Genomic DNA, 19,098 nt, shown 5'->3' with positions numbered 1-19,098 from the left:
TTCATCATACAAATCTCAGTATGCACAGAGTTGTGTATATATATGATCATCTAGTTTCTTGGCATATATGCTGACATTAAGTGTCTTGTAAGATATGTAAAAGCAAAGACAGCATGTCAGTATGATGATACAGACATGGCTGAGCTGACTTTAAATCTCCTTAAAATACCTTGTTAAACTTCTGCTGAATATTTACTAGCCCACACACATTGTAATAAAGCTAGGTATAAGAAACTCCCAGCTAAAGTGACCTGTCACCCAACTCTATTCATTTTTTGAATACATCTGAGATTATCCCTGGTTTTGACTATGCTAATTTTATTTTCTGTTTCTCATACAATCAGGCAAGTCTGACTGGACTATACTGGCTGCCAGTCCTGCCAAAGCATTAGGAGATCAACAATTCAAACTACTCTTCAGTAATTAAATGAGGTTGACATAGGAAAAACAACTTATTTTTGTTTGCCTCTTTTTAGTTTTATGAATGCTACTGATAAATAGGCTATTCAGAGAGTGAGACAATGGGCTGCTCAGTCAAACTGTAGAGGGAGAAGTGTTTTCCTTATTTTTAAACTACTAAGAGGCTGTCACTCCTCATTTCTCTGTTTTCTTCAACTTGTAGCTGTTTCTCCTCAATAGTATTTTCTAACTTCTGAAAATTTTGAAGTGGTAGGGTAATTTTCCCTGATGATCTGCTTTTCCTCGCTTCTGCAAAGACCTGTCCTAGGCTAGAAAGCAGTGAGGAATCCCTTCAAAAACTCTCCATATGGGAACTGATAACGAAGTAGAAATCTGTGAAGCCCAGTTTTGCTAAAGCAAAGAAATGAGTGTTTTGTTCTGGATTCATCTGTATTCTGGGCTAGCTGGATTAAAGCCACTTGTTGCTGGATGCTGTGCAGCAATATTGAGCTGATGTGCTGTACTAATAAGGTCATTTGCAAGGCAAGCTTTTAGCATAGGTGCATTTGTGTACTAATGTGGCTGAACTGCTTTGGAAATGGAGTTGTCTCACATGGTGATGGTTTATAATCAGATCCTCTGTGTTGTAGTACATGTAAAAATATAATCTCATCTGCTGCTATGGGACTTTCAGGCAAACATATTCAGTGGCTTCTCTATCTCCAATCCTCAGTGAAGAATGGTTGATAAGCACCTCACCAGCACTTTCTTCTCATCCCTTCGGGGGCACCTTGCAGGCAGTGCAGACAGAATACTGTCCTGCCTCAGGTGAGAAAGTCCCTACCCCCCCAGGCAGCCAAAGCCTTTCGGCAATTTATGTTCCCCCAGGCTGTTTTTGTCTATCACTGACAATGTGGAAAAAATACTCCAAAGCATGGGGCATAGGTTATCTCTTAGAAGAGCCCCAACATATACTATGGAAGAGTCAATTGAGAAGGAAGTGGTGATACTGCCTCTAAGTTACCATGTGTGTTCCAGCTTTCCTGTCTGCCTCACTGTGTGGTAGGCAGCTACCATCCCTTGGCCAGTGGAGCTGTAATGAGAACTTGAGATGTTTCAGCTGCATCGTTTCTGGTCTTGTTCTGCTATTTTTGTTATGACTGGTATTTCAAATAACTTTAAAGTGATCCAAGCATTACCCTGTTACAGTTTGTCAACGCACGAGGGAGAAACATGCAAGACTGATTGATTTAGTTTCTGGATCCTGAAGTGGGTGTATGCATGTTTTGATCCTAGCGAGGGAAAGGCACAAGTGTTTCTCTGCGCTGCCTTAAATCTAATGAGCAGCCCAAGTGATATAAAACCATTCCCATTATCTGAGTGTTCTTTTATAGTGAAGGAAGCCTCCCAAAATGTAAAAACAAACAAAAGTTAAAAGTGGGTGGTAGCTGTCCCATCTTTTTCATTTACTGCGCATCATTCTATGGTGATGATTGCCTCATGTTTAATATAAAATTATAATGACACACAAAATAATTGTGCTTATTATGCCTCATTAACTCTACTTTTCCCTGTAGTACAAAAAGTAAGCTTGAAAAAGCATAATTTTTTTCCTTCTTGCAATTTCATACCTTGAGGTCTGAACATCAAAGATAATCATATATTTAATATATGTGTTACAGACACTGATTGAAGGAGTAGAAAATAACAGAGAGAGGCTTAGACTGCCACAGAAGCAGTAGTTGCTTGGTTATATTTCCTGATGAAATTTTAATCTCCTGGTGTTTGCCCTGTTATTTGTTAGTAAGCTTTGAAGATCCTTCATGGAAATAGTTGACCAGGTACACCAAGTGGATGCTTAACTTTAGCCATGCATTCAAGTTTTGCTGAATATTTGTATGTAGCTTCTGGATTTGCAATGGAATGTACAGCAAGAACATATACAAGGCTGCTTCCAAAAGCTGTATTACTGCATTATTGTGACTCTACACCTGATCTGATAAGCCCTGTATAAGCCCTGACTAAAGTTGGCCTTGCAGCTGTTGGCTTCAGAACCAGTTCTGCGTGTTGCTGAGCTGTTTGTCCTTTTCCATCGCGTAGTAGTGTTAGTGAAATGTTGTATGTTCACATCTGTGGCAAGGCATTGGGACTTGCATATGTGCTTTAGTCCTTTCCAGAATCAGTTCTGCAGGGGGAAAAAAGTCTTAATATCCATTACGTGAAGGCAAAGTTAGGGTAAGAGTGTTGAGTTTCTTGGTTCAATTAAACTGCTGTAGGAGTTGAATTGTTTAGATGATCCTGATAGTTGACACAAAGAATAAAATAAATAAGCAAAAAAGGTTTTGCAGATCTTGCAAAGTCATTCAGATCATGTGTGTTTTAAAGTTAGTATTATCTACCCCTTAAAATCCTGCTTTGAGTTAAACATCCTGTTCATCTTTGTTCATCCTGCTTTCTTGCATTGATTACCACATTGTTCTCATTGAGCAGTAGGACCAAGACATGGTGTTGACAGAGCAGAATATAGAAGCTGGTCCATACAAATACAGAAAGCCGCTATCGTCCTGTCTTTCTACTCTTCTTCCTACTCTGAGGTCTTAGGAGTGTGAATCATTCAATCCTGCCTAATGTTTTCAGAGGATATTATAATACTGAAAGGCTCTTCTGGACCACAATGCTGCTGCTTTTCCCTGTCCTACTTTGCTTTTTTTTTTTTTTTAACTTAATCACTTCCTTCACTTTTTTGCCACCTTTGACATTCAGTCCTGAAGTTTTCCTGGAACTTCAAGCATAATTGTCTTTCTTTTTTTGATATTTGTTTCTGTTTTTCCTTTCTCTTCCCTTTGGCATGACTATAGATTGGATTGGTAAGGACTGCTGCTTTATAATTGTGTGAATGCCAAGTTCAGATTGAGAAACATCTTAGTGGAACAACATGTGAGGTAGCTGTAGGCTCATTTGAGCAGTCATTAAAAAAGTAGCAAGTGCATTTTTCTTTCATTTATAGTTGTAATGCCATTTTATGAAGTTAGTTTTAGATTGTGAATAATTTCTGCTGAATAAAATTGAAGGAATCTTTAAAGCTGAATTTAGAATTTAGATTATTTAATCCCTCTGTCAAGCATAATACTTGCTTTTCAGTCTGAACTGAAAAAATATACTCTCTGCTGCTAATATTTTTAAATGACAATTTTGATTTTGTTATCCAAGTTACATAGTTTGTAGTGTGAAATTCCTCTTTATTTTACTATAACTAATGAAGCTAGCAGATTTATTTGCTATATGAGCAGGTTTAAGTGTTAGTATAGCAGGAAAGGCAACCTCCACATAGAGCTCTATGTCACCCTGATGCCTGATCCTGTCAGATCTTGTAAGCTAAGCAGGGTCAGCCCCGGTTAGTACTTGGATGGTACCTCCTGGGAATACCGGGTGCTGTGACAGTCCTGAGGACTTCACTGTCACTGTCCAAGCTCGCTCGGCCATGGCAGATGGACCTCAGGAGTTAAACGGTGGGGCCAATTCTGCACATGCTGTGCCTCACCTGAAAAATCCACTGTGCAGGCTCGAAGGACACACCCATGTGAGTAGAGCCCTTCCCAAGTCTTCATTTGTGAATCCGAGCCATGATGGTGGTCCAATTCATATAACATTGTACTGAATAGAAAATGTGAGTTTTGAAAAACAAGCCTTTAGAGGGAAAGTGATTTCAGTGCACAGGCTGCCATATAAACCGGCAGATTTTAGAAGTATGAAACCTACTAATAATTACACTTAAAAGTTTTGCATATTATCACTGTGGGTTTGTGTGGGGTTTTTTGTTTTGTTTTTGTTTTGCTTCTTTTTGGTGCTGTTTTTGTCTTGTTTTGCTTTTTTTATTTCTTCCCTAGAGGGAAAGAGTAACTTTTAATTAGAGAAAAAGGAGATTATCTAGATTTGTTCTCAAGCTGAGCATGTTTGTTTAAGTGCATTAGATAGTCATCCAATTGTTTCATTATCTTGCCTTTTTTTTCAAAATATGTCAACTCTGAAAAATTTCTTATTATGTAATGACTTCTCTTATGACTCACATGTCTTCATTTTCCTTTCTGTAATGAATTTCATATTAGTACATATTAAGGTCACCTTACATAAATCTGGTAGAGAAACTAACCTTTAATGTGGACAGGACAGTGATTTACATATTTGCCTTTTTATACCACTTCTGGTAGTGTAAAATTCCAAGCTTGCGGGTGAGTGGTTCTTCACAAACACCGTGGCCTTGGCAGGGCATAAGAAAGCTTAGGAATCTGTGAGAAAGAGCTTTAGTAACTTTGCAACACCACTTAAAAATGTGAACAACCAGGAGAATCCATGTAACCTGTAAGCTTCCTAAAAATTGCAAAAGCACACTAAATCTTTAGGCATCACCATTTCCTTCTCTTTCCTTGAATACTGCAGCACCCTGAACTTTTCTTTGCAGTATTAAAAAAAAAAATGTTATTTGAAATATGGGCTATTAAATATGCTAATTAATAGTTTCAGGGTCTTTAATTACTGTCACTGCTGACAAAAAATGCAGGAGGTAATTTTATGACCCACCTTCCTTCCTGCCACTTATATTTCCATGCCAATGTGGGTATGTGTTGGCTTGCAAAGCTTCACAGGCTCTGTCTTGCCTTTATAGGTGATTTAAAGCAAAACAAACAAAGCGATACAACGAAGTGTTATGAAAAGCCTGCTTCCTGGATATGCACTAATTTGCTCTTTCCAAGTCTGACATATGTTGTCTGAGCACATCTGAAGATTCTCTTGGTTTGACAAACCTGAACAGTGATTTTCCCCTCCCTGTGGCTCCTCTGACATGTCCTGACACTGTGCTTTCTGTTCCTCTTTCCTGGAAAGAAGTCAACAATGATCCATCACTTTTAGTTTTGAGGACTAGGGCTGATGTTTCAGTTCACCCTGCCATTGCTGCAGGAATCTGTTTTACAGTTCATCCCTTGGGACATAAGTTACAATTTTGAATGTATCATAGATAATTGTTTTTAAAACCATGCCTGCTGTTTAAAAAGTTACATAATTTGACAGATTTAGTATGTGGTCTCCTTCTTTTCTGAGTCAGTTTGGGTCTCTGAGATGTTCCTCAGCGTTAATCCTGAGGTGACTGGGCTGCCCAGACATGTCCTTTTGTTCCACTTGTATTATTTCTGCTGCTTTGTCCTCATTTCATTTTCTTGCATGATTTAGATCCATTGGCTCTACAACATACAGTTCCTTATCACATGGGAGTTTTGGGTCAGCACTGTTCACAAGTCTGTTCTTGGCCACTGTAAAGTTTCATGGAGTAGGAACTTTGCGACAGTAATGTTTTGCGGCATTCACATACTTTCTGTGTCCCCATAGCTAACGAAGCTGTTGAAGCTTGGAATCAGATTCAGTTATAAACAGAGCAGTGACGATTAGATGTTAAGCATACTGTCATCTCCCTTTTCTCATTTTTTTTCCTAACCTGGATCAGTTCAGTTTTCTGATTCATACAATATCCTTCCCCAAAATCATTTTAGCTTGAGGGATGTTGTGGCAGAACTGAATGGCCTGGGGGTGGTACGTACAGGAATTCCTTAAAGTAGTGATTCCACCAGAGCCATGAAACATTGCTCTGAAGTAACCTCTGACAGATATCTTCTTTGATAATGAGATTTCTGTTGAAATAAAATTTAATCTGTGTCTTGCGTTATTACCTTTCTGTCAGATGAAAAGCTTTTTCCTCATGCACTGAAGTGTGCCAGCACAGCTCAGGAGGTAGATAACTGTTGTATTCTCAACAAGTCTGTGATCTTACAGGAAGTAGCTTTAGCTTAATCAGAATGCCTTTGACAGAATAAAGTTATACAAAGACTGGGAAATGAGAGGACATATCCAAACAAGTGTGTGTTGGGTTTTTTTAATTGTTTATCTCTTTTAAAGAGCCCCTGCAACACTGCAGTGAGGCTGTGATTTCTGGTTTGCATACTTTTAGAGGTTCTGCAGTACCAGCTTTGGCTTTAAGGGTTGAATCTGGTTTACAGGACAGCTTTGTCTGTAGCATTGTCTTTCAGTTGTGGGAGAAGTGGAAAGGTTGTCCTTGTAGCACAGTGGCTGTACCGAGGCAGCTCCTGGACAATGTGAGATGGTACTGCCATCAGAGGGATCTGTGGTTGGGGGGAAGCATGTTTCTTCCTGAATTTGTTGACTAGTACTGAGTGAAGGCTGTGCTGTTAAGAGTTTCTGTAATGCTACCCTGAAAATATTTTACATTTTTGATAATTAACTAAAAACAGTAAGGAAGTTATTTGGTCTCGTGGCACCTCAAACAAAGGTACTGGTGAGAATTTCTTCATACCGTAATCTGTCAGAGTGTATAGAAGTGTGTGTATGTGAGTTAAGTGTACTCACCTACTTTTCTTTGATGGTTCACTTTTACTATTCATCTAGATTGTGGAACACTCACACATTTGAGACTAGGATCATCAGAGCTAATTGGATTACCAAAATCTGCAAGTATGTCCTAGGCAGAATGAGGAGTTCATTCTCTAGACTAAAAAGGGTAAATGTTGAAGCCAAAGAACACTTTAACAGCTGCTCAGCCTCGTCTCTTGGGTTCATTGGACTGACAGAATTACTGTGCTATCCTTTGAGGAGGAAAAGTTAATTTTCTATAACATAGCAAGTGAAGCAGGTAAATCAGGCAGCAATGCTGAGCGTACTGGAGCGTCATGCATTGGTACGCATTTGCATCAGGGTTTCAGAACTAAGAAACAAAACTGAAGCACTGCCTGCCAAAACTGAGTTGGTTAGTACCTGTGCTGACATGGTGTTGGATAGCTTTCAGAGAACTGCACAGTTTTCAATTCTGTTTTTCTTTCACCTTCTGTCATTACAGAAGCCATGCAATTGATCAATGAATTAAGTGTTGAACAAATGATATACAAAGCAACCTTAATAAAAAGAAGTACATGTAAAAGTTAGGAGGTGATAGATGGCTAATACAGTCTGTCTCAACATTACCACATACCCACTGATATATAAAAAAAAAGCAAAGTAGATCAAGCTCATAAATTATGGATATATAGAAACCATTTATCCCATTAGGAAACAAGAAATAAAGCAGTTTTGTGGTGGAGTTAGCAAAATTAGGTAACTTGATCAAAATGTTCTATTAACAAGTGGAGTTTTTAGAGGAAAATTACTACAAATTGTGTGCATGGATTTATGACATTTTGAAAACAAAATGTTATTTCCTTGAAATGACAGGAGAAGCACAAGTACCTTGTACAAGCCATAATACAGAGCTTAGAAGAAACATGTATGGTAGAAAAACTGTTTCATATGTTGAGCTCTCTTAATTACCTTTTTTTGAGTGGGCAACTAAGTTTCTTATTTCACAAGCTAAGAAGTAGTAAATAATGCACAAGTATCTGTGAAGCTCCATAGAGGTTTTCTTGGCTTGTGCATTTTTCTGTGAACTAAAGATGCTAGTTTGGAACTGCTGACAAGCTGATTACGAAGGACTTGGCTGTTCCCTAAATGCTTCTGTCTTTGTTCAAGTAGCTTGGTTCACTCTGGTAATAATCTAGTCCATGCTCTTTAATGAATGCATCAATTTATAGTTTAATTTTTTTTTGAGTAGGTCTGATAGCTTAAGGTGAGTACTGTATTACAAAACTTCAGTAATTTGTTCATGTGAATTGCGAATATCACATATGAATTTTTCAAGTCCTACATTTTATTTCATTAGTTTTCAAGTATGTTTTTTCCTGCTAAGATTTGAAGACAGTGTTTGCCCTTTGGCATAACATACTGGGAAAGACAGCATTTTCTTTTTCTTAACTATATTATTTTTAAAAGTTCACGAGATTGTGTTTTAGTGATTTAATAGGCAATTTTAGTCGGATTTTTTTTCCTCTCTGTGTTTTCCGAAGCGGAGTTTGGACAACAGATATGTTAATAGGTTGTGAGTTTCCAAACAGAATTTATTATTAGTGACATTTTCATGGGTTTTATAGAGGTGACAGGTATGAAGGAGAATCCTGCTTTAATACTTTGGGTTGTCTTTGTAAATAATTGGATTATGATAAAGGTGATGAATTGGTTTAATTGTTTATAATTAGTTTATGACAAAGGTGATGAAATATATTTAATTTTTAGTACGCTCATTGATATTGAGCACAATCTATAGAAAATTAAATAAAATTTGAATGGATTGACTGTTTTGTAGGTGAGATATGAATGTTACATTTGTTTCCATGCTATGATGGAGTATTATTCCTAAAATACCTGGGTCTGTTTTGGTCTTATTGCTTGTTCACAGGGAATTAAGCAGCGGGCAAAAAGTAAATATTGCAAATCTCTTTCATTCACAGCTTATTTTTTCTCTTGTGCTGAATAGGGTCTTCCATAAGGAAAAATTTAAATTTTTAATTAAAGATTAAATTGTGGTGTATATTTATATATACTTTAGAATCTTATGAATGTTAAATGTTCCCTTTTGCAACTTCAGGTGGTACTGTTTTTATATGAAAAATATTTATTAAAAGTAATTGGAATAAGTATCCATTTCAAATTCTAGAACTACTGACCTGTTTTTTTTCTTTCAAGAATATTAATGTTTCATTTCTCACCATGTACAGATGGAAAAAAGATGACTGCTAAAATTTAATTGTAGGGTATGTTAACAGGGATGTGGCTTCATTTCAGTGTCACTTTGTTTCTATTTCTGAATGTGCTCATATTTGAACAGATGTTGTTACAATTTAACAGGAAAAAATTTTGTTGAGATAGGACAGGTAATAATTGAAGTTCTTTGTTTTTCCTGTAGTGAGTTACACTACTTAAGACAAAGCAGTAGAGAAGTTCCTTTAGTAGCTCATGTAGCCTCTTTTCTGTGTACGTACACCATCCTCTTTTACCCTCCCTCATATACCAAAATGATGAGGATGTGGTTGCTGCAGATATTAGCTGCTCATAACTTCTGGGGCTTATGAGTGTGATCTCTGCACATGAACATTTATTCTGCAAAATGTTCTACATAGCTTCATCTCAGCCAGAACTTGGTAATTCCTATCACTAATTCTGAATTTAAATAGATGTGAAGGTTTATACTAAGCTTTTAAAGTTTGCATTAGTAAAAAGACCTGGTTTTCTTTTTTCCATTAATGATAAATTGTGAGATTATCATGTTATATGATATTTTCTGCTACTAGCTCTTCTTCTAATGCATTACATAAGGTGAATCATTCACAATTTTACAAGTTTAGACAAAAGTCTAAATGGAATACATTTAAAAAGAAATAATGCAGATTAGTTATTGATTGATATTAAAAACATGGCACATTATTTTGCAAACTGTAAATTTAAACATTGCCTTAAAAATTGTATTGACTGAGATAAATATTAGAGTCTACATCATGAGATGAAATGTAGGGGAGAAAATATTGCATTTAACTGTGTTAACAGTGTATTTCCGGTCTAACAGATGAAGAGTTGAACTGAGTCATTCTTCTGTGCATCCTTGCACTTGCAGAGCTTCTGAATGATTGGGAGGAAATAACTATATAGCAGGACAATTTTATCAGTAGTCCAAATGGTCTTTTGATGTAAAGCTTTGTTATGGAGATCAGAGTGAAAACAAAAGTAGCTGCAGATTATATGGAACATACAGTTATGGGAAATTGAATGGTCATGTACTGCAGAAGCAACATCAGGATATGTTTTCACAAATTAATTTAGAAACCGTATATAAATCTGTGTTTTTCTTGCAAGTGTTACTGCTTACAGGCTCTTTTCAGCATGTAAAAGGAAGAGTTGCAGTAATGGGAAATAAATTCAGAATTCTTCCCATATACTAGCAAAGACTGTAAAAGTTGATTGAATCTGAGAATAGTTTTAGTAGCTTTACTTTTAAATGATGCAACATTTTCGTGACTTTTGTTAATTTATCAATAAATAATGTTTGAATTATTTCTCATTAATTACTAGGCTAAACTGAAGTGACTCACAGAAGTGTTTTCTCATGGAAATATTGATTTTTTTTTAATTTGGCTTTACAGAACATGTTGTGCACAGTTGCATGACATCATTTTTATGAATCCTGAAAGGATTTAATAATTTTTTTGCCAGCAATGATTAATTTATTCTGCTCAGAGAAAATTCTGGTTTTCCTGCTGTTTTAATCCCCGTGATAGGAAGATTCTGCAACAAACCACAGCAGATTAACAGCAATGCACTTTCTGCTGAAAAAACACATATCTCAATTATCAACATATTTTGCAATGTTAGATTAAAACTACTTCGAAATTTTGCATTAGTCAAGATTGATTCTTATTAAAAAAAGGCTTGACTAGAATATCAGAGTTAACTGCTACTTGAGCTAATGTTTATGGTTAGTACATCTGGAAGGAAGACTATTTTGACATATATTGTGTGTTTGGTAGAAAGGACGTGCATCATCTTTCCATTGTTTTTTTCTCATTAAAAAATATGTGTGTGAAAGTAGTGCTTTTTTATGAAACAACTTTGATGTATTTATAAGCATAATGTGGTTTGAGTTTTTTTCATGTACATGCACACATACACTATAATTATGCCAGTTAAATTAGCTTCCTAGATTCTGACTAGCATGGGCCTGTGTTTTCAATTAAAAGTTCCAATTCCTTTTTTAAGTAGTTTTTGTATTACTTAACAAAATGGCAAGGGAAACATGTGGAGCTCTAAATATTTTTTTACCTCAAGTCCTTTATAGATGGGTTATAAAAGCACATTGTGTAACATAATAAATTGTATGGAAAGGAACCACATGTTTTACTAGTAGAAAAATTGCATTTTAGTGATCTGTGTTGTATGTTTATATCCATATGGCATATTTTTAATCCTAGTTGCTTACCTAACCATTCTTTCAATTCCTGCGTCATATGTCAAATTTCTGTACTTCAGTGAAGGCTGCATCTTCTCTGGGAACATTTCATGCTGTTTAGGGTCAATAGGCTCAAAGAAATGTTAAAACTAGGAAGATGCCCCAGATCCACACTTCAATCTGGGGATTTTTGTTTAGAGGTGATATAAAATAAAATGGGCCCTTCCCTTTGCTGCAGTAATTTCTAAAGCATAGAGCGATTTCTTTTTTTAAATTTCCTTTTCCCACCTGAAAGCTATGTGCATGCAAAATGCATGTATTTCACATCTATGAAATGTGAGTCTCATAGTAAGATGCAGAGATCCAGAGAACTTGGGGGAAAAACCAACCTGCCCTCCTGTTCGATAAAAACAGGGGTATTTTTCTCCCTGAGGTGCTTCCTGTTACTTGGATACTCTGTCACGTGTAATTGGATTGTCGCTCTTTCTGAATACTGTTTTCTCCTCTTGACAGCATGGGGTAACCTTGGAAATGTTCTTAAGAGCCAGAGCAAGATTTCTGAAGCTGAAAGCGCCTATAGAAATGCATTGTACTACCGCAGCAACATGGCTGATATGCTCTATAATTTGTAAGTATGCATGGCTTTCCTGGGCTTGAATTGTCTTTGAAACCTCTTGTGAATGGAGCTAATGATTTACTTCTTGGAAATGGAGGGGATGTTATTTGTTGCTATGTAGTAGTTATTTCATTAATTGTGGTCCTTAAACTGTGGGGTAGACAAGATTTTTTCTTGGTCAACATTATTGTGTATTCATGTAATGGGTATGGAGAAGGTGAACTTACAATCTGTTTTGCTTTAAAAGAAGGGAAAAAAAGAAAACCCACACTGAGTAAAGCACCAGTAGATGACCTGTCAGCTGTAACCCCCAATCTGTGCCTGACTCCACTGAATTGTAGAGGTCTTGCTTAGACTTCTTTTTTAAGTCTGAATAACACTGAATGGAAGGAGGGGCTGTAAGCACTTCCAAGCATAGACCAATATCCCTTCCTTAGTTTCAGAGGTCTGAACTGTTAAAACATCAAATTACTTTTCTCCTGTGACTGACTTCAGAGCAGCATAGGTTAAGTGAAGTTTAATTACTAGAACCCTGTTGTAAGTGTGTAGAGGATAAATAACATGAGCATCAAAGAAACTATACAGCAGGGGAAAAGATTTCCTAACTCATTAATGTTCCAAATCATGAACATGGAAGGGAATGTCATGCTAAGCTTCTCACTGAGGTGAGGCTGCATGTCCCCACAAGGAGGGGACTGATTCTCTGGTTGTGTTGCACCTGCTTCCTGCTCAGCTCTGCTTGTCGTGCTGGTGCTCACCTTTCCTTCTTCTCCTGCCATGACCCAGCCAGCCCAAGCCCCCAGAAGGGCTCTGCTGCAGGACAGGCTCATCACCTCCGCTAGCCATATGCTTGTGATGTGTGTGGAGGACAAAATCCAAGTGACTGCCATTCCACTGGGATTAGTATGAAAATAATGTCTTGTGCACAGTACAAAAAGTGTGGATGTTAGATAATCAAAATGTACAAACACTAAATTCAAATAATAAGACTCTTCAAAGAAATAAGTAAAAAAATAATGTTCTACCTGTAAGTCCAGTTTAAAGTCGCCATTAGAATATCTAAATATTATGTTTATCATAATGGTTTTTTTCCCCTTGTTTGACAAGGAATAAGTTGCCAATTTCATTAATTTGCCTTTCAGTTAAGAATACTGTAAAATCAGAGTAATTTAAAGATAGAATTTCTGTTCAGAAATTATAAATCAGCATATGTATGTTTTTAATAATTGTACAGTTACACAAATACACATATGCACATAATTTTCTTGTCTCTGTTAGGCAGTAAAGAGTATGCAAAGCTTATTTCTAAGAAGAAAATCCTTTTGGTTGCATTGGAAAAATAACTTCTGAAGCCAGCAGATGATTGTAGGAAATAAAGTGGCAAGATTGGTACTTGTACATTTCTCATATGTCATTGGTTTTGGAGATGAAAATTATAACTATTAAAATCTTTTGAATGCCTATACAGTACTTTTGTCTCTTACTCACTGTGTCATAGAGGGAAACTGAAGTTAATACCAGGGTAAGAAAAGGAAAAGGGGTTGAACAGTAAAGACAGGGATATAAAAGAAATCAGATTTCAGTTGTTTTGCTGTTCTCAGAATAAGCTGCTAGTCTATGAGGTTGCCATTGATATATAAAATGTATGCCTATAAACCATCATCTCTGTTGAATAGAAAGATTTTTAACATTCTACTGAATTTGTGTGGAAGGAATTTAACTGGAATGACGGTTGGAGTATATAAGGGATAAAGTCACCTTAAATGTACCTGTGGAAGTAAAGGAAGTAAAGTTGAATTCCTAACCTTTCTACTATTGTATTGAATACAATAGAATCCTTTACTTTTTTTAAAGAAAAAGCTCAACAAAACCATTAGTTATTCAACAGTAGTTGAAAAATCTTGCATAACTTTTTTGCATTTTTAGTCTTTCTTCATGTTGGATTTTCCAATATCCATCATGAAAACTAGGTGGTAAGTGGCTTGTCCTTTGATATTACATCATCACAAATGAATGAATTCTTTGAAGCACAAAGTCTCAAGAGCTCCTTTGCAAGCTAAGCCCATCCTTGGCATATAGTTCCATGACAGCCTTTTGCAAAAATCCTCTGTTTTCAGTGCCTTTGAAACTGAAACAGATGTGAATCGAACTCCAGGAAAAAAGCATCCTTACAGTAGCTTAGAAGCAAGGTGTGCGTCTCATGTTCGTTACTGTTTCTAAGCACTCATGCCTCAGTATTTGATACAAGTTAATTGGCACATGCAGCCCCGTGTTCACATACAGCAATAACAATCCTAGTGCTCTCTGACTGGGGAAAAATTATTAAGTTTTAACTCACAGTTTTAATAGATAATCAAACAGAGAAACTGCACAAACAAAAGTGTTTGATCACTTTCCTTCTTTTTCAATAAACTGAAATGTGAGATTGGCTTAAAAGTTGGCTATTAATACCTGAAAATAGAAAGAATCTAACAGATTAGATGAATGGCTGATTTCAATCGTATTCTATTTTCTGAGTATTATACCTTATGGCTGTGAGTTACAGTTGCTTTTGCTATTTAGAAGAATTTAAAATGCATTAATTTAGGTTACATAATTGCGTTATCTGCATTTGAAAGTTTACCTGATTCTGCACATTATTTCCAGTGTTCAAGTATGTCAATTCTGTAATGTTAAATAAATTTCTAAACTTTTAGAGACCAGAAGAATTTTTTATTAGTAGTATTTGTATTGATTAAAAAAAAAAAGAGGAGGGCGATAGAGGGGAACCAAAGAAATTGCAAAACCTGAGCTTAGGTTAAGGACTTGAATTATTGTTAGGAAGCTTGTTTTCCGAAAGTGTCATGAAGAACTCAAGGGGTACGTTCCTGGAAATTTGAAGTGTTGTATTTTTGGAATATACATTGTCCTATAAAGAATGAATTTTGACCAAACAGCCTTTCCCTTTTTTCTCTTCTGAAATACCTCATTTTGCCTTTAGTGATAGAGGGCTGTGCATACAAGTTTGTTTTTCAAATAATTTAATTGCTTTGAATAAGGTTGGATTATGAATTTTCATAAATTTTACATGGGAAAATTTAGGGAATTATATCAATACATTTAAATATTTTTAGGTTTCTGTTAGGTAAAGTCTCCAATGGTGGCTGAAATTTTTATTCTGTAAAGTCTAGGATTGCAAGAGTGTTTTACATGCATAATTTATCTTTGCATCCTTGGGTAAAAACCAGTATGAGCTAAGTTCTTCCTTGTCTGTTGTTGTTAGCCTATTTAACATCTGCAAGTGTATTCCCTGCCTTTTAAAGATTCTGACATAAAAATCTCCTTATCAGGTACAAAAAGCACTAAAAGCAGGCTGACCAACAAACCTGTGTTGAACTGTGGTTGAACCTGCCCCCGACGAAATTCATGTAGCAAACACGAAGTAGGAAACAAGTCAAGGTTGTGGTTCCTCTTCCTTGATAGCCCAGAAGTTTTTATCATTCAGGATGTCTAGTTAGAAAGCAAAGAGGATGTGTCATCTGGTGTCTGTCCAAGTACTTGATTACTGTTTTTCTCGGCTTTGAATGCCAACTTGTTACAAACATGTTTGGAATTAATCTCTGCTTTGCCAGCTAATTCTTCCTCTGTCAAAAACAGCAGCTAAAGTTTGAGTCTTGTTGTACCCATGCCTTGACAAAATCATGCTGTATTGTGAGTGACTGGTGGTGTCCTGCAGGGCAGAACTCTGCTTTGGGACATTTTGTAGGGTCTATATGAAGAACAGATATTTTTCAAAGTAATATTGAAAGGTGAAAGGCATTCAGTGACCTAGATATTCAATTGCATGTCTCAGTATTTGAAATTGTGGACATTTATAGTCCTTATGTAAACTTTACCCATTTAATAAAATTAGGAAAATAATTGAGTCTCCCATGCAGTTTCAAAAAAGGCCCCTCTTGTAAGAAGTTTTGTTCAGCTCTCTCTCTGTGTAGACTGTTGAGGAACACAAGGGACTGTAGGTGTCTAGTTTGAGGACTGCAGGCATGGCACAGAACTGCCCATTGGCCAGAGGACTGAGCAAGACAGGAGCAGTGCTATTCCTTATCTCCACAGCAGCCCTCCTTCTGTCAAGGAAATCAGGGTTGTGAGAGTTGATGGGGTGCTGGAGTAGGTAGTAATCCCAAACTGCACCAGTGACAGAGAGAACAGGACTATGTTTCCTGACCAATTTACTTGCATTTGGGAAGCTCCTCCCTAGATCTAGGATAACATGACAGTTTTACTACACTATCTGAAAGACTAAAGGTTGTTTTGGGGGTATTTGGGGTTTGTTTGTTTGTTTGTTTTTTCAGTTGTGCTTTTTCAGTTCTGCAAAGGGAATGGGCATTTTCTATATGGTTGGGTTCTTACTGATTAAAAAGTAGGATTTATGGCAGCATCCATACTATCTTTCTACTGACTGGTCTTGCAAATGACAGTTAACAAGTTACCTTAGGCAAAGCATATCCTCTCTTGCTGTGTTGCTGGAGACATCTATGTGTGAGGAATAAAAGAGAATTCTCTTCCATTTCTTTCTTTGTTTGCCAGTGTAGTAATTAGGTGAATATAGTGCTTTGTATATAATCCCACCTGAAATCAATGGGATGAATGTAGCTTGAGGCATGGAAGAAGTGCAGTCATGGCAAAATAATAGCTAGCAGGCCCTGTGTTAGCTGTTATAAACCAGTAAACAAAATTGATTAAACTGTTTCAATATTGTACCTGGCTGTATTTTATAAATATTTCACTAACATACATGTTTACTTTGACATTTACAGTCAATTTATGCCAACTTTAGTCACTGAGGGTTTGCTTTGTAAGTAGACCAGCTGGCTTTAATAGGACTACCAACAGGAAGAAATGAATATGTAACTTGAGAAAAAGGACAGGCCATCTACTGCCTGTTTATATTCAGTGACTGCCTTCCAGTCCTTGAAAACATTTTTGTGCCATTAGTCTTTAGTGACTTCAGGTCAAAACCACAGCAGAGGCGGAAGACAGGAAGATTTTTGTTGTTGGTCAAGCAAGATAGGTAAAAGAATTCAGGAAGGTTGAAAGGAACTCACTTGGGGAAAATGTTTTCCTGCACATATTAACGAGCAATTCTATCTATAACAGTGATGTGCATTGTTTCTAGATAGTCTGAACTTGCTTCTCATTCTTTTCCTTCTTTTTATTTTTCTTCCTATTAGAAAAACAGGCTTCTGAGCTGCTTCCTAAGTCACTTGGTGAAGTCTGCTACTCTTGCAAGCAATTAGCACATATCCTCCATTTCATAAATGACTAACACTCCACTGTGAAAGCAGCTAGAAGTAATGCACACAAAAAAAATCTTGCTGTAACATTCCAGAATCTTGGTATTTTTGATAGTTAGAAGTTTTCTCCTAATTAATCCAAAATAAATTCTGGGACAGGTTACAACTGTCTACTGGGTGTCCTGTGGTTTAAGTAGCTTTTTCTTTCTGCTGAAGAATTTTCATCCTCATGAGAGAGCAATGAGATAAGAAAACAAACAGTAAGGCAGCAATACTAATGACATTGGGTACAAGAAAGGAACGATTCACAGGATACCCCCCGACAACAGATAATACCCAAGGGCTCCCTCCAGCTGCCCCATCACTCCCTCCGGCTCGGAGCTGGGGCTGCACTACCGCGCCCTGCGCACACTTACCCGACTGGAAGGAACACCTTCTCCCTGGAAGATACTCCTTTCCCCCCACCTCTGGGAATTGTGTGAGGTGGTATAGAATAACCTCTGGGTCCTAGACAGGCCTCCTCCTGGCTACTGCAAAAGCTACCCATTTCCCAGCCAGGACCAGGACAGAGCCCATCTCTTGGCTTTCTGTTTGTCTTGACATTTGTGGACAATTTTAGGGCCAACCACTTTCAGAGGCAATGCTGGGACTTATTGCCTGAACTCAGCATTGCTGAAGCAGCCAGCAGAGAGTCTTGGGAACGGGTTCCCTGCTCTGCTCTCTGGGCCCTTACCTGGGGATGCTGTTTCTTCACCAGCCCTCCTCTCTGCACTGATCAGCTCTACTGATTCAGCAATGTAGTATTAAGGTTAAACTGTGTCATTCCTCAGAACCTTGTGTCTGCCTCTCAGATGTAAAGCCTAGATTGACATGATTTTTGTTTTGGAAATGGCTTAGGTGCTATGAAATACAGCAATGGAAAGGAGAATATAGGACCTGATTTGCAGTTTTGCTTAAAATGATTTTGAAAGAAACAATAGTTCGTCACTTGTTCCCAAGACTTATTTTATATTTTGCTCAAAAGTTAAATATTTATAAGAAGCTGGTGGTGTTTTGCTTGTAGAAACTGGAGGCAGACGCAAATATTGCTCATTTATATTCCTCCTGTGTGGTGAATGAGACAGTAGACCTGTGGAAGTTGTAGTGCACAATAGTGTAGTTGGAGACCAGGATCATAAATCATAAAATCGATTGGGTTGGAAAAGACCTCCAAGATCATCGAGTCCAACCCTTGGTCCAACTCCAGTCCATTTACTAGATCATGGCACCCAGCGCCACGTCCAATCTGTGTTTAAAAATCTCTAGGGATGGTGAATCCACCACCTTTCCGGGCAGCCCATTCCATAATACATCCTCTATAATGGGAAGTGGAGTATTTCACAGGCAGTATTAATTTTGGCAGTAACCAAATTTGTAGTGTTTGGTTTTAGTTTTACTTGCATTTTGCCATTAGTTAGATAGAAGTTAGCAAGCATATTTATCTGCCTACATTTTATTTGAGCTTAAAGCTAGAGAGGATGTGATTTTTCACCTGAGCAGTGAGGTATAGCCACGCTGGAAGATCTTCTAATATTCTTTGTAAATTTAGGAATGATTTACAAGTTTAATGCAATGTTCATCATCTTAACTTTTTATCTGTTTAAATAACTGTTTATCCCTTCATGAGTGAACATCCAAGTCATTTATCTCTCAGAAGCATAGTTGCCTAAGTGTTAACTCTATTCATCTAAAAGTTGAGATGTTTTTTCATTTTCTTTAAACTTTTTCCTGACTTTGTTTAATCTGAAACTAGAACTGGAAACTCATAAATCTAGTAATTTTTGAACTGCCAGAAGCCACAGTGAAAACTAGCGATCAATGCAGGCCAATTTCACATGGAAAAGAGGCAGTTTCATGCCTTGTTAAGATTTTTTTATTATATCCCTTTTCTCCTTCTTCTG

At 37.0% G+C, this 19,098-nt stretch overlaps 1 protein-coding gene across 2 annotated transcripts in view; it reads left to right on the top strand.

The window, feature by feature from the left end:
• TMTC2 (transmembrane O-mannosyltransferase targeting cadherins 2) overlaps window positions 1-19,098 on the top strand; it is a 240,895-nt gene that overhangs the window by 153,497 nt on the left and 68,300 nt on the right. For both annotated transcript variants that reach the window (XM_071552136.1, XM_071552138.1), the window contains one exon: window positions 11,783-11,897. In XM_071552136.1, the coding sequence (XP_071408237.1) occupies window positions 11,783-11,897 (115 nt within the window). The remainder of the gene's footprint in view (window positions 1-11,782; window positions 11,898-19,098) is intronic.

This window comes from Pithys albifrons, chromosome 3 (assembly GCF_047495875.1).
Source record: "Pithys albifrons albifrons isolate INPA30051 chromosome 3, PitAlb_v1, whole genome shotgun sequence".
Taxonomy (NCBI): domain Eukaryota; kingdom Metazoa; phylum Chordata; class Aves; order Passeriformes; family Thamnophilidae; genus Pithys; species Pithys albifrons.
The sequence above is the reverse complement of the archived record's forward strand: the minus strand, read 5'-3'. Positions and strand labels throughout refer to the sequence as shown.